At 37.1% G+C, this 27531-nt stretch overlaps 2 protein-coding genes and 1 long non-coding RNA gene across 5 annotated transcripts; 1 reads left to right on the forward strand and 2 right to left on the reverse strand.

The window, feature by feature from the left end:
• Window positions 1-861: 861 nt before the first annotated feature.
• LOC115426335 (uncharacterized) lies at window positions 862-18598 on the reverse strand. Its single transcript, XR_003936328.1, has 3 exons — window positions 18438-18598; window positions 17867-17871; window positions 862-881 (listed from the first exon to the last, which is right to left on the reverse strand). It is a non-coding gene; the product is annotated as an uncharacterized LOC115426335 (long non-coding RNA).
• On the forward strand, window positions 3869-5654 carry LOC115426334 (progonadoliberin-1-like). The gene is made up of 4 exons (XM_030144383.1): window positions 3869-3975; window positions 4089-4227; window positions 5334-5432; window positions 5572-5654. Exons 1-4 carry the CDS (start codon window positions 3899-3901, stop codon window positions 5611-5613), a joined length of 357 nt encoding a protein of 118 aa, XP_030000243.1. The 5' UTR covers window positions 3869-3898; the 3' UTR covers window positions 5614-5654.
• A 3219-nt stretch (window positions 18599-21817) lies between the features above and the next one.
• npy8br (neuropeptide Y receptor Y8b) lies at window positions 21818-26352 on the reverse strand. Of its 3 annotated transcripts, none has more exons than XM_030144382.1 (3): window positions 26228-26352; window positions 25640-25781; window positions 21818-24144 (listed from the first exon to the last, which is right to left on the reverse strand). In XM_030144382.1, exon 3 carries the CDS (start codon window positions 23996-23998, stop codon window positions 22898-22900), a length of 1101 nt encoding a protein of 366 aa, XP_030000242.1. In that variant the 5' UTR covers window positions 23999-24144; window positions 25640-25781; window positions 26228-26352; the 3' UTR covers window positions 21818-22897. The 3 variants fall into 3 exon arrangements, with proteins under 3 accessions (XP_030000242.1, XP_030000241.1, XP_030000240.1); XM_030144381.1 differs by having other exon boundaries at window positions 25640-25786; XM_030144380.1 differs by having other exon boundaries at window positions 25640-25789.
• Window positions 26353-27531: the final 1179 nt, after the last annotated feature.

Below are 27531 nucleotides of genomic sequence, written 5' to 3' on the forward strand. Positions count from 1 at the left end.
TCTGTGTTTTTGCATAATACCTTTAAGTTTACTCTGAGCTTTAATGAACATCTACATGATCAGTAAATTAAATATAGGGTAAAGGAAGTGATTTACACTGAAAAATGCAAAACACAGAGGTTTTTATTATAATAAATGGTGATAAATCACATGAGAAATGTTAAAAAGAGAGAAAAAAATCATTTAGAAGCTGCCATAAAAGTACCACTGGGTCTTAATGGGTTAAAAATGTGGGGAAGTAATTAAATTCTGCTAAACCAATATAAAACTGCATAAAAAGAAAACACATCCAAGTCGTCTTCTCATCCAATACCTAAATCCGGCCCTTTTGGTGTACAAGAGTCATAAAACTTATGTAAAATCCCCCGACTCTTTCATCAGTGCCAACACTTTGACATTTCTGCTTTTGTTTCAGAAACTGCTGGATCGATTATCGTAATATCCGTGTCTCGAACATCTTGAGTGAATCTTATTTGAAATAACCACAAACCTCTACAAATATTCCCATCAACCTGGTCAATATTAAATGATACAGCTATAAATACTACAATATAAACTTTATTATTATCATGTAATGTTAAATGGTTTGGCTTGGGTTAACACTTCCTCTACATGGTTATTTCTTAAGTGTGGAAAACCTAAATATCATCATAAATATGTCCCATAATGAAAAGAAACTAAATATTCAATGTTTCACTGTAAAAGGAGGTGTAAAACCAGATGTAAAATGAAGGTATTTCTAGTTATTAACATTCACTGTCATGCTTTTATACATAATTTAACATATTTTTTTTGAAGAATTTATCTTGGACTTACACTGCAAAAATCCAAATCTTACCAAGTGTATTATTCTCATTTACTAGTCAAAATATCTCATCACACTTAAAATAAGACATAATCACCTACAGAGTAACTTGTAAGGGAGATAAAAGAACTTATTTTTAGACAATAGATCTAGAAAATCTTATTTCAAGGAATCTTACCAAGATAATTTTCACTTCTTCCATTGGCAGATTTTTTTGGTGAATTGAGCAAAAAAAATCTTGAATTAAGCAAAAAAAAAAAATCTGCCAATGGAACAAGTGAAAATGCTCTTAATTAAGATGTCTTGAAATAAGATTTTCCAGATCTATTGTCTAAAATCAAGTTCTTATATCTCACTGAAAAGTTACTCTTTAGGTGATTTTGTCTTATTTTAAGTGTGATGAGATATTTTGACTAGAAATGAGAAAAATACACCTGGTAAGATTTAGATTTTTGCAGGGTATTAACACACAAAAACTTCTACACATTACATCTTTATTTCCACTTATATAGAAACTGAACATCAAAAGAAATTTATCACATATTCTATGTGATGCTATTTCACACCATTTTATTAAATATGAAAAAAAATTCAAAATACAACAAACAACAGAAGAGTGGATGAGTATCCAGAGGATAATGTAAAATATGACAAAGGGTAGTTCAACAAAGTTCACATTTAGAAACAAACAACATTATTAATCCACAGCAAGTCAAAGATCTCAATCCCACTGAACATCTGTGGGATATTCTTTGTAGATCCGTGTATGCTAGGCGTCCAGCACCTGGCAATCGCCAGATGCTCATCCAGGCCCTTCAGGAAGAGTGGGACAACATCCCCCAGATAGGATCAGGAGGTGAATCCAGAGTGTGCGCAGAAGGTGCACAGCCTGTGTTAGGGCTCAGGGAGGACACACCCAGTACTGAGGACATTGATCTGGACCATTTGGTCAATCTTTGACTTGCTGTGGATTAATAATGTTGCTTGTTGCTACATGTGAACTTTGTTGAACTACCCTTTGTCATATTGTCATAAATGTGAACTTTGTAATTGGTGGTTATTTGTTTTCATATGCCCTTTTGGAAGTTTGAGCCCCTGCCCCTTTATAGCTCTCTGCACGGCCCTGCTGTGGTGTCCAGTCCATGTGTGACAATGATCAGTCCCTCCAGGATTTGACAGGATTTTTTTTTTTGATTGTTGCGGCCTAAAATGCCTGATTTTGCGGCAGCTTTTCCAAAACATTGCGGTGAAAGTTGTGATGATTTGAGGCTTCTTTTATTAAAGTCACAGGAATTTGCATTTGCAAATTACCTAGAACAGTCTTTTTTGAGTTTTTAGCCTTAAAAAGCACCAGGAAGCCATGATTTTAAACAAAACAGGCTTTTTTTCATTCATTCATTTATTTGTTTTGAGCAGCCAATGAGAGCGTAGCATCACAGAATGTCAGCCAATCAGAGCGGAGCGTCACAGAACGTCAGCCAATGAGAACGCAGCATCACAGAACGCCAGCCAATGAGAGTGTAGCATCACAGACCACCAGCCAATGAGAGCGCAGTGTCACAGAACACCAGCCAATCAGAGCAGAGCATCACAGAACGACAGCCAATGAGAGTGGAGCATCACGGAACGCCAGTCAGTGAGAGCGGAGCATCACAGAACGCCAGCCAATCAGAGTGGAGGTTGACAGAACGTCAGCTAATCAGAGCGCAGCGTCACAGAACGCCAGCCAATGAGAGTGCAGCGTCACAGAACACCAGCCAATGAGAGCGGAGCATCACAGAAAGTCAGCCAATGAGACTGCAGTGTCACAGAATGCCAGCCAATGAGAGCATAGCGTCACAGAATGCCAGCCAATCAGAGCGCAACATCACAGAACGCCAGCCAATCAGAGCGCGGCGTCACGGAACACCAGCCAATGAGAGCGCAGCGTCATGGAACATCAGCCAATGAGAGTGCAGCGTTACGGAACACCAGCCAATGAGAGCACAGCATCACGGAACATCAGCCAATGAGAGCGCAACATCACAGAACGCCAGCCAGTGAGAGCATAACGTCACAGAACGTCAGCCAATGAGAGCGCAGCGTCACAGAACGCCAGCCAATCTCATCTGTCCTCTTCCAGTTTCAGCTGTTCTCCTGCATGTTTTGTGGTTGAAAAGTGTCTGTGGAGCGTCCACTTTCGTTCGTGTTCCACCACAGTATTGCAGGCAGTGCAGAACAGTATATACCGCTTTTGTTTAACACATCTGGAAACTGACTTGCACGAACTTTGGCAGTGATATTTGTCGGTAAATATGGGTGTTTTGAATCGCACGTCTTCATCTTCTCAACCGTCAACAAGGAAGTGAACGTGTTGATGTGTACATGTCACATAGACAGGGGTGGGTGAAAGGGGGCTAAGGTGATTAGTCAAATTTGCGGAAAATTCTTGGTGATTGGACGAAATTGCAGAGCCGCGCAGAATTTGCGGTGATTGGTTGAATTTGCGTTAATAGTTGCGATCGCAACATCGTGAATTCCTGGAGGGACTGAATGATGTCTCATTCTCCCTGAACTATTCCTTCACAATTTGAGCATGAAAAGTCCTGGCATTGTCAACTTGGAATAGACCAGTGTCATTAGGGAACTGAACCAACCCCAGATCATAACACTGCCCCCATGGGCTTATACTGTAGGCGCTAGGCATGATGGGTAATCACTTCATCTGCTTCTCTTTTCACTAGAACAGGGTCAGCCCAGAATTATCAGACGACATGATCTTTTTTCACTGAAACACAGTCCAGTCTTTATGTACTTTATCAAAGTGGTGGTTGTTTAAGGAATGAGATGCTCCTCATCCAAAAGAAACATATTAATTACTGCAGTAATTAGCCAGTGGACTGGTCTGAACTATTTATTTAGTTAAATCCAATTGGGGATTTTTTGTTTGTTTGTTTTTTTTGGGCCGGCCAATGTATCCAACTTTTCCTTTTTTTGAGGGGCATTAATCACAGGCTACGTGTAACCTTTTTAACTCCTCTGCAGGTTGCCAGTAAATGTTGCTTAATCCTGTTTTGTTACCACCTACAGCGAAGGTTTTGTCTTATATAAAGCATGATAAACAGTGCAGTAGCATTCACAAGGGACATCAGACAACAGCAAAGAGAAACTCCCTGCTTTTTCCACAGGAGGTAAAACTGTTTAACCAAATTGATGTAGACATGTGGTAATAAGTAAGACTGTCATTTGTACTTTACTTAGGACATGAAAATAGAGTGTATTGCCACATTTCTGTCCTCCTCAGAATGGCTCTGAAGACCTCAGCTCTGGTGCTCCTTCTTTTGGGTTTGATGGTGCCGCAGAGCCTCTGTCAGCACTGGTCCTATGGACTGAACCCAGGAGGGAAGAGGGAGCTCAGCAGTCTGTCAGACACCTTTGGAAGTGTAAGTATTTGTATTACTTAGTTCTCAGTACCCCCCCCCCCCCACACACACACACACATACACATACACACACACATACACATGATGTGACAATGTAAATAATATTTAACTTTAATTCTAATTCTATAGTTATATATAACTCTTCATATAAATACCAAATTTCTTATTTTTCTCTTCATATTATTATTATTATTATTATTATTTTTTTGCTTATTTTTGTTTTTCTACTTGTCTTTTTCTCTGCACTTGCTTGTTGTATGTTGCAACTGTTAACTGTGAGATTTCCCCACGGGGGGAATCTTGTCTTGTCTTGTCTTATCATATCTTGTCTTATCTTATCTTATCTTATCTTGTCTTGTTTTATCTTATCTTATCTTGTCTTATCATATCTTGTCTTATCTTATATTATCTTATCTTGTCTTGTCTTGTCTTGTCTTATCTTATCTTATCTTATCTTGTTTTATCTTATCTTATTTTATCTTGTCTTGTTTTATCTTATCTTATCTTATCTTGTCTTGTTTTATCTTATCTTATCTTGTCTTGTTTTATCTTATCTTATCTTATCTTGTCTTGTTTTATCTTATCTTATCTTGTCTTGTTTTATCTTATCTTATCTTATCTTATCTTATCTTATCTTATCTTATCTTATCTTATCTTATCTTATCTTATCTTATCTTATCTTACCTTTACTCTGGTACAAAAGATTGCTGGTCTATTTTCATTTAGTGCAGATTTGCCACCATAATGCAAATATGTATATAATATTTAAATTTAACTCTAAATTCACATAAATAGCAGATTTTTTCTTTCTTCTCTGAATAATTTCTGTTTCACATGTGGACATTTCTGTTTTTCTATCCTCCCTGCACTTTATTTTTGTATTTGCTGCTGTCAACTGTGCAATTTCCCCAAGGTGGGATCAATAAAGTCCTTTCTTATCTTATCTTATCTTATCTTATCTTATCTTATCTTATCTTATCTTATCTTATCTTATCTTATCTTATCTTATCTTATCTTATCTTATCTTATCTTATCTTATCCCGTGGTTCTTCTCTCCTTACCCTGCTCTCTGTTTAGCAAATCCACTGAGTTATTTTCCTCCACAGAGAGTGGAACGGTTTCCACATGTGGACACACCCTGCAGTACTGTGGGCTGTGCAGAGGAATCACAGTTGGCCAAAATTTACAGAATGAAAGGACTGTTAGTAAGTGTTTCCAGTTTTTGTGCTTTTCTTTTGATAAACGGTTGATTCTGTCAAAACTCTCAGAGGTTTCATGGTATGTCTGTTTAGTTTAATTTTACCCTCATTAATATCATATTTTCTCTTTCTTCTTCTCTTTTAGGGCTCTGTGACAGAAAATGGACAAGGAACATATAAAAAATGAAAACTATTTGATTCTTTAATAAATGATCATGAGCATGTGAACACTGTTGTGGTTATTGTGCTTATTATTAACACTGCATTTTTATTGTAGCTAATAACATTTAGTGAGTTTTTAAATCAGGATGTTGGAAAATATTATACACAGTCCAGGACATTTTGATGGGAAAACAGTGCCTTTCAATCTTGATAAAGGTTAGATTTAATGTTTGAGCATAATTTAATAAGGATTTGTTAACATTATGATATATATTTTGGAATTTATATGTATCCTGTTGTTTATAAACCTCTGTGTTCATAAATTTTTTCATGAACAGATGATCAGGTGATATTCCTAAACTGAAGGTGTAATAACGTAAAGCAGGGGTGTCGAACTCATTTTAGATCAGGGGCTGCATGGAGCCAAATCTTGATCTCAAGCCAGACCAGTAAAATAATTACATAATATCTTGTAAATAATTACAAGTCCAAATGTTTTACCTTTGTTTTAGTGCAAAGATATAAAATTAAATTATGAAAAATGTTTACATCTGCAAACTACCCTTTCACAAAAAAAGTTAAAAACATGAACAACCATAAACAGTCTGACATTTCTCCTGAAAAATAAGTGTAATTTCAACAATATTATGCCTCAACTTATTCATACATGTGCATCACAGATCAAAGCAGCCCAAAACATTTAGTAACAGGTATTATATTGTTCAAATTTTGGATTTTGGAATTTGTAGTTGTTAGTGTAGTTGAATTAAAATGACTTTGAAACCTTTGACTGTTAATGTTTTTATCCTTTAGCGGGGTACACACATAAAGATAATCGGGCTGTTATTTTCCCCATTTCCCCCTCCCAACCAAGGATGGCAAACGCCAGATTATCTTATGTCTTGTAACATCATCCTGTAAGATTATCCTGTGGTCTGAGGTGTGTTAAGAATGAATTTGACTCGATAATCGGCTCTGAAAAGGGTCGGTTTTGACAATCGTAAATATTAAACTTGTTCAATATTTACGACCATAAGCCAACGTCTCCTGAGTCATGACTCCGTGAACTGTGATGTAGGACAAAATTTAACCAATCAAGAAGTGAGCTGACTGAGGAATGAGGAAGCAGGAGAAAATAAAAACAAGCATAGCTGAACTGAAACATAAAGTTCAGTGGACCTCAGAAATTTGGGATTTTTCCGTCAAAAATAGTCCCAAGAACACCTTCATTCCCTCGTCCCCTCAGGTTGCATGCTGTGTTTTCCGGTTGTTGCTATGCTTCTTCTTCTTCGTTTTTGTTAGATCATGTTTGATCATGCAAGATTTCTGGCTTGGAGGATTAGATTGCAGATCGGTGGAGGGATAGAATTGTTATGTGTGTGGTGTGCTGTGACTATTAAAACACACCACTTACAGTACGAGCAAAACTGTTCAATCCCTGATTTTTTATCTTCATGTCTAGGGTCTGTAACAGACAAAAATCTCTTCAGATTTAGAAAATCCTTATGTGTATACCCCACTTTAGGGCCAGAGTGGAACCTTTGACGGGCCAGTTTTGGTCCATGGGCCATATGGTTGACACCCCTGAGTTAGATCATTCATTAATTCATTGATTCATTTCACCACAAAAGACACAGTCAAAAATATATCTCCCAACAAGCAAAGTGTTACAACCAGGAATTACAGACAATTTCAACTGATTTGATTTAACATTGACATAGTTGAAGGTATAAAGCAGGGGTGTCAAACATGCGGCCCAGGGGCCAAATGCCAAAGAGTCTAGTTCAGCCCCTGGGATGTTTTTGCCAAGTGCAAAAATTCAACAGTCTTGAATTGAATTAAGCAAAAAAAAAAAATTAGCTTGAATTAAGGAAAAAATCTTGAATTGAGCCAAAAAAAATCTTCAATTAAGTAAATAAAATCTTCAATTAAGCCAAAAAAAATCTCAAATTTAGCAAAAAATCTTGAATTAAGCAAAAAAAAAAAAAAAAAAAATCTTCAATTAAGTAAAAAAAAAATCTTGAATTAAGCCAAAAAAATCTTCAATTAAGTTAAATAAAAATCTTGAATTAAGCCAAAAAAAAAATTCTTCAATTAAGTAAAAAAAAAATCTTGAATTAAGCCAAAAAAATCTAGAATTAACAACTTAAATTTTTTTTCTTTGTTTTAGTGCAAATTAAATTTTAAATTGTTTCATTAAATTATGAAAATATTTACATTTACAAACTATCCTGTAACACTAAAATGTGAATAACCTGAACAAATACACTATATTGCCAAAAGTATTTGCTCACCTGCCTTGACTCGCATATGAATTTCAGTGCCATCCCATTCTTAGTCTATGGGGTTCAATATGACGTGGGTCCACCCTTTGCAGCTATAACAGCTTCAACTCTTCTGGGAAGGCTGTCCACAAGGTTTAGAAGTGTGTTCATGGGAATTTTTGACCATTCTTCCAGAAGCGCATTTGTGAGGTCACACACTGATGTTGGACAGAAGGCCTGGCTCTCAGTCTGGGCTCTAATTCATCCCAAAGGTGTTCTATGGGGTTGAGGTCAGGACTCTGTGCAGGCCAGTCCAGTTCATCCACACCAGACTCTGTCAGCCATGTCTTTATGGACCTTGCTTTGTGCACTGGTGCACAGTCATGTTGGAAGCGGGAGGGGCCAGCTCCAAACTGTTCCCACAAAGTTGGGAGCATGGAATTGTCCAAAATGTCTTGGTATGCTGAAGCATTCCCAGTTCCTTTCACTGGAACTAAGGGGCCAAGCCCAGCTCCTGAAAAACAACTCCACACCATAATTCCCCCTCCACCAAACTTTACACTTGGCACAGTGCAGTCCGACAAGTATCATCCTCCTGGCGACCGCCAAACCCAGACCGTCCATCAGATTGCCAGATGGAGAAGCGCGATTGGTCACTCCAGAGAAGGCGCCTCCACTGCTCTAGAGTCCAGTGGCGGCGTGCTTTACACCACTGCATCCGGCGCTTTGCATTGCACTTGGTGATGTATGGCTTGGATGCAGCTGCTCGGCCATGGAAACCCATTCCATGAAGCTCTCTGCGCACTGTTCTGGAGCTAATCTGAAGGCCACATGAAGTTTGGAGGTCTGTAGCGATTGACTCTGCAGAAAGTTGGCGACCTCTTCGCACTATGCGCCTCAGCATCCGCTGACCCCACTCCGTCAGTTTACGTGGTCTACCACTTCGTGGCTGAGTTGCTGTCGTTCCCGAACACTTCCACTTTCTTATAATACAGCTGACAGTTGACTGTGGAATATTTAGGAGCCAGGAAATTTCACGACTGGATTTGTTGCACAGGTGGCATCTTATCACAGTTCCACGCTGGAATTCACTGAGCTCCTGAGAGCGACCCATTCTGTCACAAATGTTTGTAAAAGCAGTCTGCATGCCTAGGTGCCTGATTTTATACACCTGTGGCCATGGAAGTGATTGGAACACCTGATTCTGATTATTTGGATGGGTGAGCCAATACTTTTGGCAATATAGTGTATGAACAACCTGAAATGTCTAAAGAAAATTAAGTACAATTTGAACAATTTTTCTGCCTGTTTCTCAGTGTTTAGTGTCTTTGTAGATCTGATTCATAATGCACATGTAGAAATGATAAGTTGAGGAATAATATTGTTAAAATTGCACTAAATTTTCTTACGTTTTTTAATTTAAATTTCAGTTGTTTTTTTTTTTTGTTGTTTTTTTTTTTGATAGTTTATAAAAGTAAATATTTTCATAATTTAATGTTTTTTTTTTTTACACTAAAACAAAGACAAAAATTTGGAGGTGTCATTATTTATAGGTTATTATGTTATTATTTTTCTGGTCCGGCCCATTTCAGATCAAATTTAGCTGAAAATGGCCCCTGAACTAAAATGAGTTTGACACCCCTGGTATAAAGGCTTCCTGGGCATTGGAAGTCCATAAGGATACCTGTAGGTCTGTCCTGAGCAGTAATTCACAATGGAGCGAATGTAAATCATTACTGAAGATTACTCACCTCTTCACCACCACCACTCTGGTGAAAAAGAACACTCAAACTGCGCTACTGTTGACCAGCAATCTTTTATGACGTAACAACAATTATTCTGAGAGCAGGAGATGTAGATAGAAAGGACAACACCCTTTTAATGCCTTCTTATTATGTGGTTGAGTCTCCTCACTGTGTTTTTGCTGAATACCTTTTCTATTGGTCTAAGGTGTAATGATGAACTGATGTGTCCATGTGTCTATGAAGGTGTTAATTTTGCATAATTGTGTCATCTTATTTGTGATGAAATTGGTTTTATGTTTGGAAAAAAAAAAAAAAAAAGAAAATAATATGTTTTAGTTGTATATGGTGAATTCTTAGTAGAAGTAAATGAGAGAAGGAGGGATTACATTGGTGGTTCCCAACCTTTTTTTGCTGAAATTAATTTGTTTTTGATCATGTAATAGTTTGCTATGTTGCAAGTAAATATTAATTTTAGATGACATGTAGTCTATATAATGTATATAATTATGGACGGAGGCAGAAAAGCCAGGTGTAGATTACTGCATAAAGTGAGAATTTGATTTTCCTTGGTCAGGATATGTACAGTCAGTCCAGCTTGTATGTACAAGGCTGACAATTAATACTGAACAAACAAGAACTCAAACTATGAATTATGAAAGAGCTGCAGCATCTGAAACCGACCACAATGAACATTTGAAAGATAAACAGTATCACAGTGCTTCAGTTTTAGCTTCACAGTTTGTCATGTCTTTATGGATTGGGATTGTCTCTGTCAACTCACCATATATTTTATTTATTTATTTATTTATTTATTTATTTATTTATTTATTTATTTATTTATTTATTTATTTATTTATTTATTCTTTCATTTATTCATTTATTTCAATTACTAGAAATTTCAGGCGACCTCATTTGAATTCCAGGCAACCCCAGGTGGGGTCCCGACCCCAAGGTTGAAAAACACTGGCCTAAGGTGTAATGATAAGTATAATAGTATAGTATAAGTATTATAATATAATAACATTATACTGTACTGGACAGATGTGTCCATGTGTCTATGAAGCTGTTAATTTTGCATAATTGTATCGTTTTATTTATAATGAAGTTAGTTTTATGTTAGTAAAAATAAATAAATAAAAAAATTACAATCCATGTATATGGTAAATTCTTAGTAGAAGTAAATGAGAGAAGGAGGGATTACATGTTTTTTGTTTTTTTTTTAATGTGAAATAATCACTTCAATGCAAGTTGTTCTGGCTAGTAACATTAACCTCCTAAGACCCAGCTCTTTTTTTCTACCGCTCTTCACTGCAATGGACATTTATTGAAAAAAATACAAAAATACAAAAATAAATAAAAATTAAAATAATAAAAATATATAATAATAATAATAATAATAATAATAATAATAATAATAAAATGGTGTGTCATGCTGTTTTTACTCAAGACAATTTTTTCTTCCAAAACAGCTGAAACTTGTACTGTACTGGGTCTCAGGAGGATTACTTCCATATTCAACCAGAAGAGGACACTAGAGAACAGCTTGAAAATAAAGTACATCACATACAGTCTGCACACTATTGTAGCTTTAATATCTCAAATATTTAGTACATTAACAAAATAATTAGCCATAAAATTGAGGCTTTGTAGAAGTCATACAATCCCTCTGATTGCTTTTAAGTTCTTTTCTTCAGTCTTTTGCTGGAGGCTGCATCAGGCAGTATTTATACACCATTTACTTTATTTTATTGTGTTTGTTCAGCATGAGGACATGTGTCTTTGGTTAATTTATTACAGTGTATTAGCTCATTGCGCGCCTGTTTTTTTTTTTTTTTTTTTTTCACAAACACTCCACAATCTCTTCTGGATTATAAAAGAGTTTATGGTTGAATACGCTGAAGCATGAAAATTATTTGACCAAGCGATATGTGAGCGGTTGCCAATAGTGTATGGTATTTAAGCAAACTGAAAAACAAATCCAAGTGCATTCATCATGGAGATTTGACAGTGATATAGCAGCCTGTAATATCCTGCTGAGTAGCATACGGAGTGGTAGTACTCTTATCTTGAATGGAAAGAGTATTTTTCAAAGTAATTCAAGCTTTCTGCCACTGTGCAAACACACAGAACAGAATATCGCTTCTGTGAACTTCATCTTGTTGATGAAATTGTAGCTACTGTCATTGAGCGTACACCCAACCATATGGGTCAAGTATTGTCCTTTATTGAAAGTGATTTGATAAGGAGAGGAAGAAGTAGGACATAAAATATTTACTCAAGATTGATAAAGTCCTGCATGATAGGTCTGTGTCCACCTACCATCCATTATAAAGTCAAAGTCATCATATCAGAAACAGTAGCTGCAGCGAGGAACGTCACCCATTATTTTTAAAGCATTAACCCATAAACACCCTGTGTTACTTTTGTGGCAGTTCCAAAATATTTTTTTCTCTATATGCTACTTTTCTTAAGCGATTTAACAGCATTTATTATAATATTATCCTCTGTATTTTGCATTTTTTTCTGTGATAATCACATATTTTTTGATATTTAATTCACTGATCATGTAAATCAGGGGTGTCAAACTCACTTTAGTTCAGGGGCCACATTCACCCCAATATCATCTCAAGTGGGCCAGAACGGTAAAATAAGAACAATGAAATAAGTAAAATTACATTATGATAATGTTTACATCTACAACGTTTCCTTAAAAATCTGAATAACATGAACAACTTGAAATGTCTTAAGAAAAACCAGTGCAATTTTAACAATATTATGCCTCGTTTTATCAATTTATCATTTATACATGTGCATTACAACTTACATTACAATTACAAATACACAAAACATTAAGTAAAAGCCAGAATATTGGTAAAATTGCATTTACGTCACTTAAGACATTGCAGGATGTTTATATTCAGGTTATTCACATTTTTTGTTTAAAAAAATACATGTACATTGTTTGTTAATATAAACACTTTCGTGTAATTTTACTTTTTTACACTAAAACAAAGATAAAGTCTGCAGTTGTCGTTATTTAAAGGTTATTATGATAATATTTTACTGGTCTGATTCAACTGACATCTTATTAGTCTATATGTGGAACCTGAATTAAAATGATTTTTACACCATTGATCGACAATTTCTTCAGTGTAAATTCTGCATTTCACAAATTCATCCTACGGGCCAGATTGAACCCCCGGGCTAGCATGCATGTTTGACACCTGTGATGTAGATGTTCATAAAAACTCCGATTAAAGTTGAGGGTTATTATATAAGAAATGGAGAAAACTGAAAAAAAGTTACTTTTTCAGTCAAATCTATCATTAACTGAACATAAACCAAGTGTCTCCATCCATTGTCACTGATCCAACTCCATGAGTTTTACTGGTGAATCAATGTTGTTGAAGATGATGGTGCTTGAGGTTCACTATGGAGGTTCTGAACATCCAAATGGGTCACATCTGATGACCATAAAAAAGATAATACACTTTATTTTACACCAACTATTTACATGGATTAGCAGATTTATTGGTTCAGAGATTATTAAGCATTTTAGATCAGTGGATGGTTTTGGTCGTCAGCGTCTGTTTGGGTCTTTATGGGTTAAAATAGAAACATCCAAGCTTTCGGACTTTGTGATTAAGAAATAAACTTAGACAAGAGTATTGGATCTCTGTAATCAGGAAAATACCTGTTGGAGACACAGACTCCCACAGCTTCAACGTCTGCAAGGTTACCTCTAATTAATCACACTTAGACCAAACCTGAACAGACTGAAGTAACAAAAGGGGACATGAGGCCATTACCTGAGCTGTGCCAACAGAGTCTAATAAATGGAATGAGTTTGATGCTTGTAGATTCTGGCATTTTTGACGGTTCATCAAAGGAAGAGGACATTTTTAGCTAATTATATTAATGACGGTTTTGTTCCAAGTGTGCCAAGATGCACAACAACAGAGTACCAACAGATAATTTAATGAAAAACAGCCATGTTCATGTTTATATATTTCCTGTGAAATAGGACTGTAGGGCTGCACCTCTGATTGGACAACCCCACCCATGGAGCAGCAACCATCCAGGGACACTTATAAAAGGGGTGCAGGGGGTCTGCCCCAAGGGAAATTTTGAGTATCAGACCCTTCATTTATTATATTCTGGTGACTTTTATACATTAATTAGTGTCTTTTCTCCAAGGTGGACATTTGTTTAAAGCAGGGTTCTCAAAAATATTCAGTTCAATCTCCTTAACCCATAAAGACCCAGTGCTACTTTTGTGGTAATTCCCCCAAAAAAGTCTTTTCTCTATGTTTAACTTTAATTTTTTTTTTTTTTTTTTTTTTTTTTTTTTTTTTACCTTTATTTAACCAGGAAAACCTCACTGAGATTAAGAATCTCTTTTTCAAGCGTGTCCTGGCCAAGACGGGCAGCAGTACATTAAATAGTTACAGACAGACTTCCATACATAAAACGAATACATCAAAAGCACATAGACAAGTCAAACCTTCCAAAGTCAACTCAAAAAGTGCTCATGAAATGTAGACAAAAGTGCATCGGTAGAACATCTGCAGCCAGATATCTCCCTCTCTGAGTCACACAGCATCCTCTTAAAAGTGTCCAATGAAACCAGATCCTTCAGTTTCAGGTCTTTTTGTAGTTCATTCCAGGTGAATGGGGCCGCATACCTGAAGGCCTTTTTCCTCTGTTCAGTTCTAACTTTAGGGACAGACAACAAGAAAAGATCCTGAGAACGCAGATTATAAGAGTCTGTGGTTCTCCGACTGATGTAGGTCTGAAAGTAGGATGGGAGCAGACCTAGAATAAACTTGTAAATTAAAATACGCCAATGATTCAGACCATCCTACACGATCATAAAGCAGACAATGATGGGTAAGAGATTTAAAATTGCTGATGAACCTCAGAGCTCCATGATACACACTGTCCAGTGACCGTGAACTATGGGTGGAGGCATGCATGTACAAGACATCACCATAGTCCAACATAGACAGAAATGTAGCTGAAACCAGTCTCCTTCTTGATTCGAAAGACAGACATGATTTAATTCGAAAGAAGAAGCCAAGTTTTAGTTTTAATTTTCTAACAAGCTGCTGAATGTGCGCAGAGAAAGAAAGGGAGCTTATTTATCACTATTTACTCTAATGTCATGCTCTGTGTTCTGCATTGTTAAATGAAAATTAGGTATTTTCCTGTATTTAATTTAGTGATCATGTAGAAGTTCATTGAAACTCAAATTAAAGTTGAGGGTTAATATATCAAAAAGACAGAAATTTGAAGTAAAATAAATGATTAACTGAACATAAACCAAGTGTCTCCATCCACTGTCATTGGTCCAACTCCATGGGTTTTACTGGTGAATCAATGTTGTAGAAGATGACAGTGTTTCCACGGTAACTACGGAGCCTGTGAACATTCAAATGGGTCATATCTGATGACCATGAAAAGATGACAAACTGTATTTAACACCAATTATTTACATGTATTGATAGGATTAATGGATCAACATGTATTAAACAGTTTAGATCAGTAGATGGTTTTGGTCACCAGTGGATGTTTGGGTCTTTATGGGTTAAGATACATCTTGAATCCCAACCTTACAAAGTACATCATGAATTAGCATGATATCTCAGCTACTTGTTAAAAAAAATACAGTAAACCACAGTCTTCAAGTGTGTATAAAATGTATTTCATTATTAAAGTACATCATAGCAGTAAAAAAAAAAAAAAAAAAAAAGATTCAAGTGGACTGTTGGATAAAAATTTCTATTAAGCATATTTTTTGCTGCTTCTTTTATTTTCTATTTTGCATATGTGATATGGAGAGGATATCACATGGGAATCCCTACATACACCATTCCACATAACGTTAGAATAAAATATTTGTACCTCATGAAATTATTGTAATAATGTGACTTGTTTTTGAAAGATAAAACATAACTGGGACTCAGTATGTAACCACTACACCTGGTCAGTGGTGGTTACTAATGTGTATGAATAGGAATGAAAAGAGGAATGTGTCTGAAAACATAATTATTCCAACGTTATGGGCAACAGTGTGTGTGTAAATGCATTCAACAAAAGATCCACTAAAAACACTTTGATGCTATTTATTATCATATCAATCCCTGTATCAACACGCAAATGTTCTTAATGCACAACCAGAACAAGACCAGTGTTCAAACAAATGAAACTGTGCAGCTCTTAAACTGTAAAAGTATTAATAACAAAATAAAAATGTTTCATTACAAATAAAAAAATACAGTAATTGTCTCCAAGATATGGTGGGATACCAGAAAAAAAAAAAAAAAAACACTTTAAATCACTTTTGGTCTGCTTTTTGTTTGGCAGTATGTTTTTACAAGTGCAGTTTTGAGTCAAAGCAAGCGTATAACTAACATGTAGCACAAAACATTTATTTTCATGGTAACATCACAGTTTAACATTTCCTGCTAAGTCAGTGTTTTATTATTATGAAAAAGTTTTTGCTATGTGTGCTCAGAAAAAACAATTCAAGTCTAAAAGGGTTGATATATTTTGTTCCCCATTTGTTTTGTTCATCTGTTTTCCAAATACAAGTGGTTCTTCTATAACTGCAGCTATGCAATGCTCCTCTGTCAGCGTGTGATAAACTGCTTTCAATAGCATGTTGCTCTGTGTCAGCTTGAAGAAAAACCATTGAAACCCAAAAGGAAACTGTAACCAGGCAACTAAAGCAGGCTGAGGTCTGTCTTTTTCTTGTAATCAAAAAAGATGGAAGGTCAGACGAAGAGGCCAGCGCCTAAATTGTCAGGGCAAGATTATCTATCTATCTATCTATCTATCTATCTATCTATCTATCTATCTATCTATCTATCTATCTATCTATCTATCTATCTATCTATCTGTCTGTCTGTCTGTCTGTCTGTCTGTCTGTCTGTCTGTCTGTCTGTCTGTCCGTCCGTCTGTCCCTCCCTCCATCCATCTATCTATCCATCTATCTATCTATCTATCTATCTATCTATCTATCTATCTATCTATCTATCTATCTATCTATCTATCTATCTATCTATCTATCTATCTATCTATCTATCTATCTATCTATCTATCTATCTATCTGTCTGTCTGTCTGTCTGTCTGTCCGTCCCTCCGTCCCTCCCTCCCTCCCTCCCTCCCTCTATCTATCTATCTATCTATCTATCTATCTATCTATCTATCTATCTATCTATCTATCTATCTGTCTGTCTGTCTGTCTGTCTGTCCGTCCCTCCGTCCCTCCCTCCCTCCCTCCCTCCCTCCCTCTATCTATCTATCTATCTATCTATCTATCTATCTATCTATCTATCTATCTATCTATCTATCTATCTATCTATCTATCTATCTATCTATCTATCTATCTGTCTGTCTGTCTGTCTGTCCGTCCCTCCGTCCCTCCCTCCCTCCCTCCCTCTATCTATCTATCTATCTATCTATCTATCTATCTATCTATCTATCTATCTATCTATCTATCTATCTATCTATCTATCTATCTATCTATCTGTCTGTCTGTCTGTCCGTCCCTCCGTCCCTCCCTCCCTCTATCTATCTATCTATCTATCTATCTATCTATCTATCTATCTATCTATCTATCTATCTATCTATCTATCTATCTATCTATCTATCTATCTATCTTCAAAACCAGTCCTCAGGGAAAATTACCCGACACCAGTCAGGGGTTTCATATTCCCAGCTGTCCAGTCTGATCGTGTTATGCAATACAGAAATGTCTGTGTGCTCGTCTGTTTCTTCAGGAAATGCAGAGGACGTGTGTGATGCATATTTCTATACTGATTTCCAAAGCAGAGACACAGTGGTGTGTTTTGTCATGAGTTCATTTGGATGATTAAATGTGAGTAACCTTGAGTGGCCTGAAAACATTTTGTTGCTCTGTTGAGAAATTAGAAAAAAAAAAAAAAAAAGGAAATGCATCCTGGAAAAGCAAGCAAAACCCATCTCTTTCACTGATTTGATGAACCAGGAAGCTCCTGATTTAGACCAGAACCATTAGAGCAGTTCAATAGACAGATAAGAGAACAACACAGTATCGACTGAGGTGATGTATGTGTTTGACCCTTGGATGTGTTACCCGTCTGTTTCAGTGTGTCTACAGATGTAAGTATGTATAATGCTATTGATTAGGATTCCACAGGCAGCAGGACGATTCCCCATGACCTTTTCATCTGTGGCAACTAAAAGATTAGCTCTCACTCACAAAAGGTGCATCCGGTCCAGTGACTACATCTGAGGTCATTGCTCACAAAACTAAACTATCATTTCATAACACTTTTTATACGCATCAAAATAAGGCATTACATTATATTTTGATATGTTATATAACAACGTATAACCAGGCCAGACACATTTATGTCCAAATATAATATGTTAAGTAGTATCTATTTATGGTTTGTGCAAGAACAGTTCTCGTAAAAACCCTTTCCTATCCTTTTGCTTGAGTGAGAAATTAGATCTTTAAACAAAGGCAAACTGCTGTGCTGCTGGAGAGAACGTTGAGGAACCATGGTGGATCACAACCATGTTTTGTGGTTCTGCCCCTCTATCCAGACTTACTGGAAGGAAATATCTAAAATCACCTCTAAAGTTTTGGGTTTTAAAATCAGCGCGTCACTTCCCTCTTTCTTGGTCATGAGCCTGATGGTCTTAGTAAGAATGACACTTACCTCTTCAAGGTCTTGCTGGCAGCGAGTAAAAAGACCCTTACAAAATACTGGCTTAAGAGGGAATGCCAACTGATAACTGTCTTTACCAATATTTTAAAACATCGCCATTTACTAGAATGGATGACCTACACAATACAACTGCAGAAAGAACTGGATGAAGAACATTGGGAAAAATGACACGTTTACATATCCTGTGAGACAAATTTGTAAACCATTAAGTGTAAAAATTGTGTTGTTCATCCAAACAATGCCATCTTTGTAACCCCTTGACCTCATGACCTGTTTGTTCTGTTTTTTTGCTTTTGTATCCGTTAAAAAAACTGTCAAAAATCAAGAGTTAAAAAAAGGCAAACACACAACAAAAGTATGTTTTCCATTATATTTGACATTTTTACAATTTCTAGTCAAGTCATTTTAGACAGAAATCACAACTGTATTTTAACTGGTTTTAAATCCATAAAATTAATGACTGTATGCTTGATTTGTATGAGAAATAACACTCTAACACTAAACAAAATTAAAATTAAAAAAACATCTTTAGCTGCTTGGTTTGAGCAAGAAATTAGGTTTTTGGAAGTGTTTTAAGTGCAAAAGAACCTGTGACTGTATGTGAGGTCTTTCTTTGCACTATTAAATTATAATTTGGAAATTTTATGCTGATCTTTGACATTACTTTATATTTTTACATCTTACACATATTTTAACAATTTTTTGTCAAGTCAATATAGACCAAAATCGCAAGTCACAACTGTATTTTAACTGGTTTGAAATCTCTACAGTTAATGATTCTCTATGTCAGTTTGTGTTAGAAATAACATCAACATGCTATAGAATACAAAAAGACTATCCTTAGTTTTTGCTTTGGGTAAGAAATAAGGTTTTTAATCCTTACAGACATAGATTCGCATCCTATATTTTTTATTATTTAAAAATCAGGTAGATGTTCATAAAAGCTCAGAGTAAATTGAAAGGTTCAGAAATTTGAGGAAAAAGTGATTGTTTCAGCAAAATATAGTATTGACTCAACATAAAAACAAACATCTACAACCTCACTCATTTGTCAAACTATATAGATTTTATTGATGAACTAGAAGCACTCGGAGAGCACAGACCTCCGCCAAGGCTGATCAGTGGCCCCCCCTGCGGGCCCCCCCCACGCCAAGGAGGTTATGTTTTTGCCAGGGTTTGTTTGTTTGTTTGTTTGTCTGTCTGTTTGTCTGTCCGTGAGTGTGCAACATAACTCAAAAAGTTATGGACAGATTTTGATGAAATTTTCAGGGTTTGTTGGAAATGGGCCCCCCCGTGGGCCCCCCCACCCCCGATCACCACCAAAATTTAATCATTTCTTCTTTATCCCATTTCCAACAAACCCTGAAAATTTCATCAAAATCTGTCCATAACTTTTTGAGTTATGTTGCACACTAACGGACAGACAAACAAACAAACCCTGGCAAAAACATAACCTCCTTAACGGAGGTAATCAATGTTGCAGAAAATGACTGTTTCCACATTCACTACGGAGCATCTGCATGTCCAAATGAGTCATATCTGATGCTGCTGAAAAGGTAAGAAACTGCATTTTACCTGAAGTATTTCAATGTATTGATAGGATTTGTGGTTTAAAAGTTATTAAACATTTCAGATCAGTAGATCACTATCTCCATGCTTTGAAGGTTAATTGGATATGATATAGTGTTATGTTTTATCCTCCTGAGACCAAGAACAGTACAAGTTTCTGCTGTTTTACATGAAAAAATGTCTTTAGTGAAAACAGCATGAAGCAAAAAAAAAAAAAAAAAAGATCAGCTACATTTGAAGTTTTATTTTATTTTATTTTTTTATTTTTATTTTTTTTTTAAATGAATGTCCTTTGTCATGGTTGGGTCTCAGGAGGTTATATAAGTGTTCACAATCACAAATGCATTTTAACTGGTTTCAAAGTTGCACGAGTTTTAATGACTATGACCTATTAATTTTTTATGGTGTAAGAAATAAGGCTTCTTTGAAGTACAGAAGACAACAAAAAGAAGGAATGTGATATGCAGAAATGCACAAGATTGATAAAGGACACTATATACATCTTCATTAGTAGCTGTTTCTTTTATTTCTCTAAATAGGGAGACGTAATCACACAAAGACAAACAGGCTTTGTTCTTGGGAGCTGAAGAGCTATGTTTGATTGTGAATCTTAATAAGAGAACAAGGCAAAACAGGCCAAATTATGTCCCACTCTTTCAGCAGTAAAGCTGCACCCAGGCAAAAAATGTGTCTGAGAATTAAATTTTCAAAACAACAGCTTGAGGAAATCTCCAGCCAACTATGTAGTTCATGTTGTTCCTGTGATTTCTTATATGAGAATCTCTAAATGAAAATGCAGAGAGCCAAGATGCTAATCTTTCTGGAACTGCTCCATAGACAAGGAGAGTCTGGCCCCGTAGACTCATTAAGTGTTTTTTTTTTTTCCTCTGTCTGAGCTTCATTTCCTACCATGGCGATGCAGTCCTTTAACAGTCACTCGGGTAAAACGGTGTTACTTAAGTTCCACCGTCAAGAGCTGCTGGAGTATCCTTAGTCCAGTATTTCAGAGTGAGCACTGCTTCCTTATTTAGTTGTGTTTTAAGAGCGCTTACAGGTGAGAGAGGAAGAGGAAACTGTGAGGACCGGAGAGGCGATAGGCAGTTTGTAATGGTCATCTCAGGCCAAGGCAGTTGAAGAAAACAGTCAATTATGTCGACGAGGACCTGTGAGAGCTCTCTTCAGGACTAAACTGCCCTTGAAACGTCAGAGTTTTACACAACCTGCCAAACTATAGTTGTTAAAATGTTGTTTAGTATTGTCGTGTGTTTCATAGTGCCCTTTAAAATCCCATCCAGCCTCCTGTACAGTGGAAAACATCTGGCACTTAAACTCCTGTCAATATTACAAACTTGAGAACGTCCGAGAATTACTTTCTTAACTTCTTCTTCTCTTTGTTTTTGAGACAGACAAAAGTTATCATCTGACCTCTAGAAATAAATATTTTGCAAAGTCTCGCTGATATCTCATACAGCCCCCCCCCTCCTCCTCTCGTCTGTGCTGTTTAACATCAGTGCCACCAAACAAAACACTGATTTATTTAACACTACAAGCACATCTAAAATGAGTTGTGATCTAAGACTTCCCTCTGAATAATGCACAGTAAGAGGCAATGCACTGAGTTTGACCTCAGGAAGGAACAGGGGTTTTAAAATAATCAGCTTTTAGAAGTGGTGGTTTTTAATCGACACCCCATATTCAAGTGTTGATTGACTCATGTTTTAACACATCGGGGCAACACTTTGCATAAGTCACTTTGCCGTTAATAGGAAACCGATCAATTGTGTCTTGAAAGCTGACAACAATGTGAATGAATGACCTGTGATGTAAAAGGCAAATCAATTCTACGCAAGATCAGTATTCTGTGTAGTACTTTCACACGATACATCAGGTTATGATCAATAAAACCAAACATTACAACATAGACTTCATTATTAAAGAGACAAATACATGTTTTTTAATTCAATACCACAAAGAAAAGTGACTGACAAGTTTTCTAGGAGATATCTTCTATGCTACACAGTGCTCTTTATTGCCAACCACACCACAGACTATTACTGTGTCACATGTTTTACAGGCCATACATGTATTTATTTATTAAGGTTATATACAGCAGGAGAACCCTACCCTGACCACCTCCTTTACTGCCACTCTTACTTTGTTTTATGGCACTTGATATATGGTTGTTTTATGTCACATTTTATGAGAAAAAAACACCACACCTAAACAATATACTGGAGCATGAAACGTATGTTCTTGCCAAGGTTCTCAATAAAAGATCATTAAACACTTTGTGATCATTACAGGTAGTAAGAGCAGCATTGTGATGCAAATAAATCCTCTGAATAAATGCCTGGAGACATATTTAATGCACTAATGTACTTTTCATTCAGCTATGTAGTAAACTGCTCTGTCAATAATCGTTAACACATTACAGGTTACAATCCCTTTACAATGTCATCAATACTATCCCCGTGAATCAGTAATATTACAAGAAACATTTCTGGTACCCTTTGTCTTTTCTTCCTGTGATTCCTCTACTCATAGTTACACAGGTAAAAGAGTGAAAAGCAAAGACTAAGCATCAGATACAAATGAAAACATGATTTCTGGGTGAAAGCCTGTGTCCTGTATACAACATGACAGATGTATACATAGAATAACTAGATTAAAAACCATGTCCTTTTTTATATGTGACCACAGCACACCAAGAATAGAATATACAGCTGTGAAAGTGCTTGTGTAAAGTGTTTTCATTTGTTGTCCAACCTTTGAACCATCATTTTGTTATCTACTTCCTCTTTCATGTGAGCTCGTTCCAAATAGAGGACACAGTGTCATGCCGGTTAAGTGTCTTTCTCAGCTCCCACCGGACCACTATTATGAGGCTTATAACTTTGTAAATGTCAACCTCGGTTTTACACTCAGCGAAGCAAGAAAAAACTTTAAAGGATGGCACAATGAAGATGGGAGAGGCCCCAGGTTTTCTTTGTTTTTTACTGAAAGGCCCTGATTTAAGTATTGATGGTGATAGATCCATTGCTCAAGATGGACCCCTTGGTAACCTCTGTGCTCACAGTGGAGAGCGGGACACTCTCGTATCTCTCCGTCACCCCCCAGCAGCGACATCTCACTAGGGTGGTCTTGAGCTGCTTCTGGAAATTATTGTTGAGGAAGCCATAGATGATGGGGTTGACACAAGTGGACGCCATGGCTGTGAGGTGGCAGAATGAGAAGATGATGTCGTGGCCGCAATCTGGGATGGCCTCGTGGTTCCAATCAAAAACCGTGTTGAAGATATTGAGGGGGAGCCAGGAGAGGGCAAATGCCACCACTATGGCGACTAACATGGCATTTATCCTTGTGGACCCCTTGTTTTTCTTCTGAGTGGTGTTCTTGCTTCGCTCCACTATGTCCTTCCTCCTCCTGAGGCGGAGGTAGATGTGCAGGTAGCAGACCATGATGAGGAAAAGAGGGAGAAAGTACTGGAACATGAGAAGAGAGGTGGTGTAAGCTCGTCGCTCTCCAAGTGAGGGCCACTTCTCCATGCAAACCAAGTGGTCGCTGACTGGGAAGGGGATGCTCAGGTTTTGGAAAGGCAAGGCGAGGACGCTGTATGACAGGAAAGGCACAGAGATTAAACACGCCACTATCCAGGTGACAGCGACAGCCAAGTAAGACTGGCCCACCATGGGTTTCCACCCAGTGGGGTGGACGATGAGCTGGTAGCGCTCCATGGCGATAAGGACGAGGGAGAAGATGGACACGGTAACTGATATGCACTGGACAAAGGGAGTGAGCTTACAGAGGGCGTCTCCCAGGATCCAGCGGTCCATCAGAGTGTAGATAATGGTAACTGGCAGGCACACAATACACATGAGGATATCAGAACACGACAGGTTGGCGATGAGGATGTTGGTGACGTTGCGCATCTCCTTGTGCCGTGTGATGACAAAGACGAGGCAAGAATTCCCAATGAGACCCACTGCCATCACTGTACTGTAAGCAACAATCAGAAATGTGGTGCCGCTCACTGAGAGCGAGCAGTCGTCAGGATAAAACGGCATCTCCTTCCACAAGGCATGGTTGTAATGTGTGTTGTGCTGCAGCTCCATGATGGTTTTCCTGGGTTTACCTCAAAGACCAGGGTCTAATTGAAGTGATTTGTTGTGTTGCACCTGTTGTAACTACTTCATGAGTTAATTTTGGCTTTTTTAAAGCTCTCCTTCATCCTTAATCTTCAGCTGTCTTCATTTAGTGCCTGTAAAAAAGGGAAAAGAAAACACATTCATGACATGAGACATCAGAACAGAAAAAAAGATAAGTTATTAAAGATGTTAACTGTATCGTGAAAAGAAATCAATCTTCACTTGCACAAAAAAACCATTAGTCTCTGCTTCAGTGCATGTATTAGAAATAGATTATCTTCCGGCAGGACAGATTTTTTTAAATTAAAAGTCCTCCTGGATGCCATTCTTTGTAGTATTTTGTGGTCCAATTTCACCTTTGCACATTATTAGATTCAATCTGGCAAAAAGACAGATTTTTAAGCAGGATAATTAATACTGTTATGCAGATATCATGAAGCTGTTTGGCATAGCTGAGCTCTGGCTCTCTATCTCCGTGAATACTGGCTATAAGAAGAAATGATACGCTGATGGCATATCATCAAGAAAACAGCATAGATCCCGACTTTGTGGCATGCTGTAATGGCATACTGATTTGAATTTCCATCACAATAACTGCGATAATGACTGCTCCTTGAGAGACAATCATTTCCTCTAACTGTTTTCTCCCCTTTAGACAGCGGGAATGGATTCTGTTTTATCCATAAAGGAGGTGACACCTCTCATTGTCAATGAACACTCACAATAGCCTCCCGGATTGTATCACACATGTGGCACTTATGGACATCAACAAATTAATGTTCTGGAAAACAGAACAGAAACTGCATTACACTGAGACCAGGATCATCTGAACAGTATGTGCAGTTTTGTGCTCACGTGCATATTTATGCATGTGTTCTGGCATCGGGGGAAACACTACTGATTAACTGAGATGTTTTGCCCACGGCTCAGCAGAAATTAGTTTAGAAAAAAAGCTATGCAAACAAAATAAAATCTACCGGATTTGTAGGATTAATAATTTCTAATGGAGCAATTTTTAGAGTTAATAAATGTTGACAGGTAGGACATTGATTGCTCTTGGCTTTCTTCATTATGAGCAATATTGTTGTATGATAATGCAGGGCTTCATCAGTGTCAATAACACTAATTATGAAAACAAATCTTTTTAAAGTGGAAAACAGTCATAAACCCAGGTGGAATTCAATTAAAATTCTCAATACAAGGACCCTCATATGCTTTCTGTCCTGCAGCTCTGAGGCGGATTATTTATGGCAGTATTTGGACACTTAAAGTGATGCATAGCTTTGTGTTGTGGAGCTATCTGATCTTCTTAAAAACGGTCTGAGCACAGCAAAAATGCACAAATTGTGACAGTTATTAACAAATTACGTGGAAGAAAACGGACAGAAAATTCATAAAGAATGTAAAGACTAAAAAAACAACAAAAAAAACAACAACAACAAAAAAAGATACCGTTGGTGATGTTTCTTTAAAAATGCCCCCAACAATAACATTTTTTTTAAACCAAATAGCACAAAAACGGTCATAAATGTGGATGTGCACATGCAGAAGTCATCAAGACAATCATGCGTCGGTGGATGAAAAGTGTGAAACCGTGGCGCATCTTACCCTGGAGAGGCGCAGCTGCCTTGGATCCACTTTGTGCCTTTAGTGTGTGTTTTCTGGCAGTGAGCAGGACTTTCTCAGCTCCGGACAGGTATAGTGCAGGACTCCTGAGTGTGATCCGGTGTACTGCCACGCTGCGTGTTCACTGCTCTCCTGTCCAGAGGAGACACATCACTCATTCCCATCTGAAAACCCACTGAACGCCCACTTTTACCGCGCCACTTAACGGCTTTTATACACTTTTAGCATCAATAAGGAGAACACACCGGCGGGAAGTGAAGAACAAAACTATAAAAGCCATTAGACTAGTACAACCCTAACAGTAGAGAGAAAAAAAAAAAAAAAAAAAAAAAGCATGAGGGAGAAGGTTATTAAAACTTATAAAACGCATCTCAAGACCAGATATTTATCATAAAGAAAAATCAAGACCACACAGGTGTATACAGTTTTACTTTTTTTTTTTTTAATTAATAATAATAATAATAATAATAATAATAATAATAATAATAATAATAATAATAATAATAAAATCAAACGAAACCCTCCACTCTTCCGATTTATTAGTTTAACCAGATTGCCATTGTTTCTTACCGAAGTATTCCGTCTTCTTGGATCTGGCGCAATTCCTCTTATCAGGTGAGACAACAGAGTTTTTGGTCGAGGAGAAGGTAGGAGGTGTCCTGGTAGCACTGAGATATCTCTTAAAGCGACCTTATGCCTCAGACTCACGCGGGGATGTGATTGGGAACATGTTACATAATAAATTCTCGCACTGGCACGCGCACAGGCACGCGCCCACACTGAGGCCAATGGGGAAATTGAATTATGGGATTTTTGTACACACGCTCTGTTTCATGCACCTGAAGCCCGGGGATATATTAGGGGGACACATTAGAGGATTCATTTAGTCCCTGAAATTTAGATACTATAATGACATATGCAATTTGTCCATTTCTCTGGTTTCATATGTGCATTATAAAGCCTCTAAAATAATGCATTGTTCAGTGTAATGTGTTTTTTTTTTTGTTTTTTTTCTTCACATGGGGCATATTTCTAAATCAAGCCACCATAATTGTAGTGGATAAACAGAAGCACTATTCACAGAAATTTGGACACAGATTTTCATACATCCTGTGAGATTCTGTGGGTGATGAATAGTGTATTTGTCGCCGGTGAATCCAAGTGTCAAATTAAAGAGCACATTAAGAAAACATCATCTTATTTGTTGTTGATTTTGTCACCCCAAACACAAATAGTGATGGGTATCAGCATCGAATCCATGTTGGTGCATGACTCATAGCAGACTATAAACCGACTTCAATATTTGTTATAAAAAATACTAAACTTGTTATACGGATATGAAATGCCAACGTATGATTAATATATTCATTTCCAAATATCACGTTCTCCAACATCTGCATCATACACCTGTGTGATACAACCCCCCCTCATCCAACAACATAAAAAAAAAACGTGTATCCATCCTTCTGAAGCTGTAACACCAACAACTATTTTAAACCCATGTTTTACACCTTTCTTGCTTGTGCAACAGATTGTTAACTGCTTCTTCACACTGTCCCCACACACTCCTGTTTCAAGTGAAGGCTGTTTGAGAGAACAGTAATAGCTGTTTGTCTGAGAGGCAGAACGGTGAAATGACTTGCCACCACCAACAACAGCTCCGTGGGTGTTTACTTGACACAGAAACTTAAGTGTCAAGTCACTCATGTCAAGACAATTAATCTATGCTTATATCCTCTGGGGGGGGGGGGGGAACCCCAGAAATGTCGATACAACTACCACAGGACTAGACTTTTATATTTTATCTTTCACCCTTAAGAACAACTGTTCAATACATTGCTTTGAAAAGACTGCTGTACTTTTAACCTTTTGCA

The sequence above is a fragment of the Sphaeramia orbicularis genome, chromosome 9 (assembly GCF_902148855.1).
Source record: "Sphaeramia orbicularis chromosome 9, fSphaOr1.1, whole genome shotgun sequence".
NCBI classification, from domain to species: domain Eukaryota; kingdom Metazoa; phylum Chordata; class Actinopteri; order Kurtiformes; family Apogonidae; genus Sphaeramia; species Sphaeramia orbicularis.

Coding starts and splice junctions, on each gene's coding strand:
- LOC115426334 (XM_030144383.1), top strand. CDS start 3,899: ATGATAAACAGTGCAGTAGCATTCACAAGGGACATCAGACAACAGCAA. Junction 4,228..5,333: donor TGTCAGACACCTTTGGAAGT/GTAAGTATTTGT, acceptor TTTCCTCCACAG/AGAGTGGAACGGTTTCCACA. Junction 5,433..5,571: donor ACAGAATGAAAGGACTGTTA/GTAAGTGTTTCC, acceptor CTTCTCTTTTAG/GGCTCTGTGACAGAAAATGG.
- npy8br (XM_030144382.1), bottom strand. CDS start 23,998: ATGGAGCTGCAGCACAACACACATTACAACCATGCCTTGTGGAAGGAG.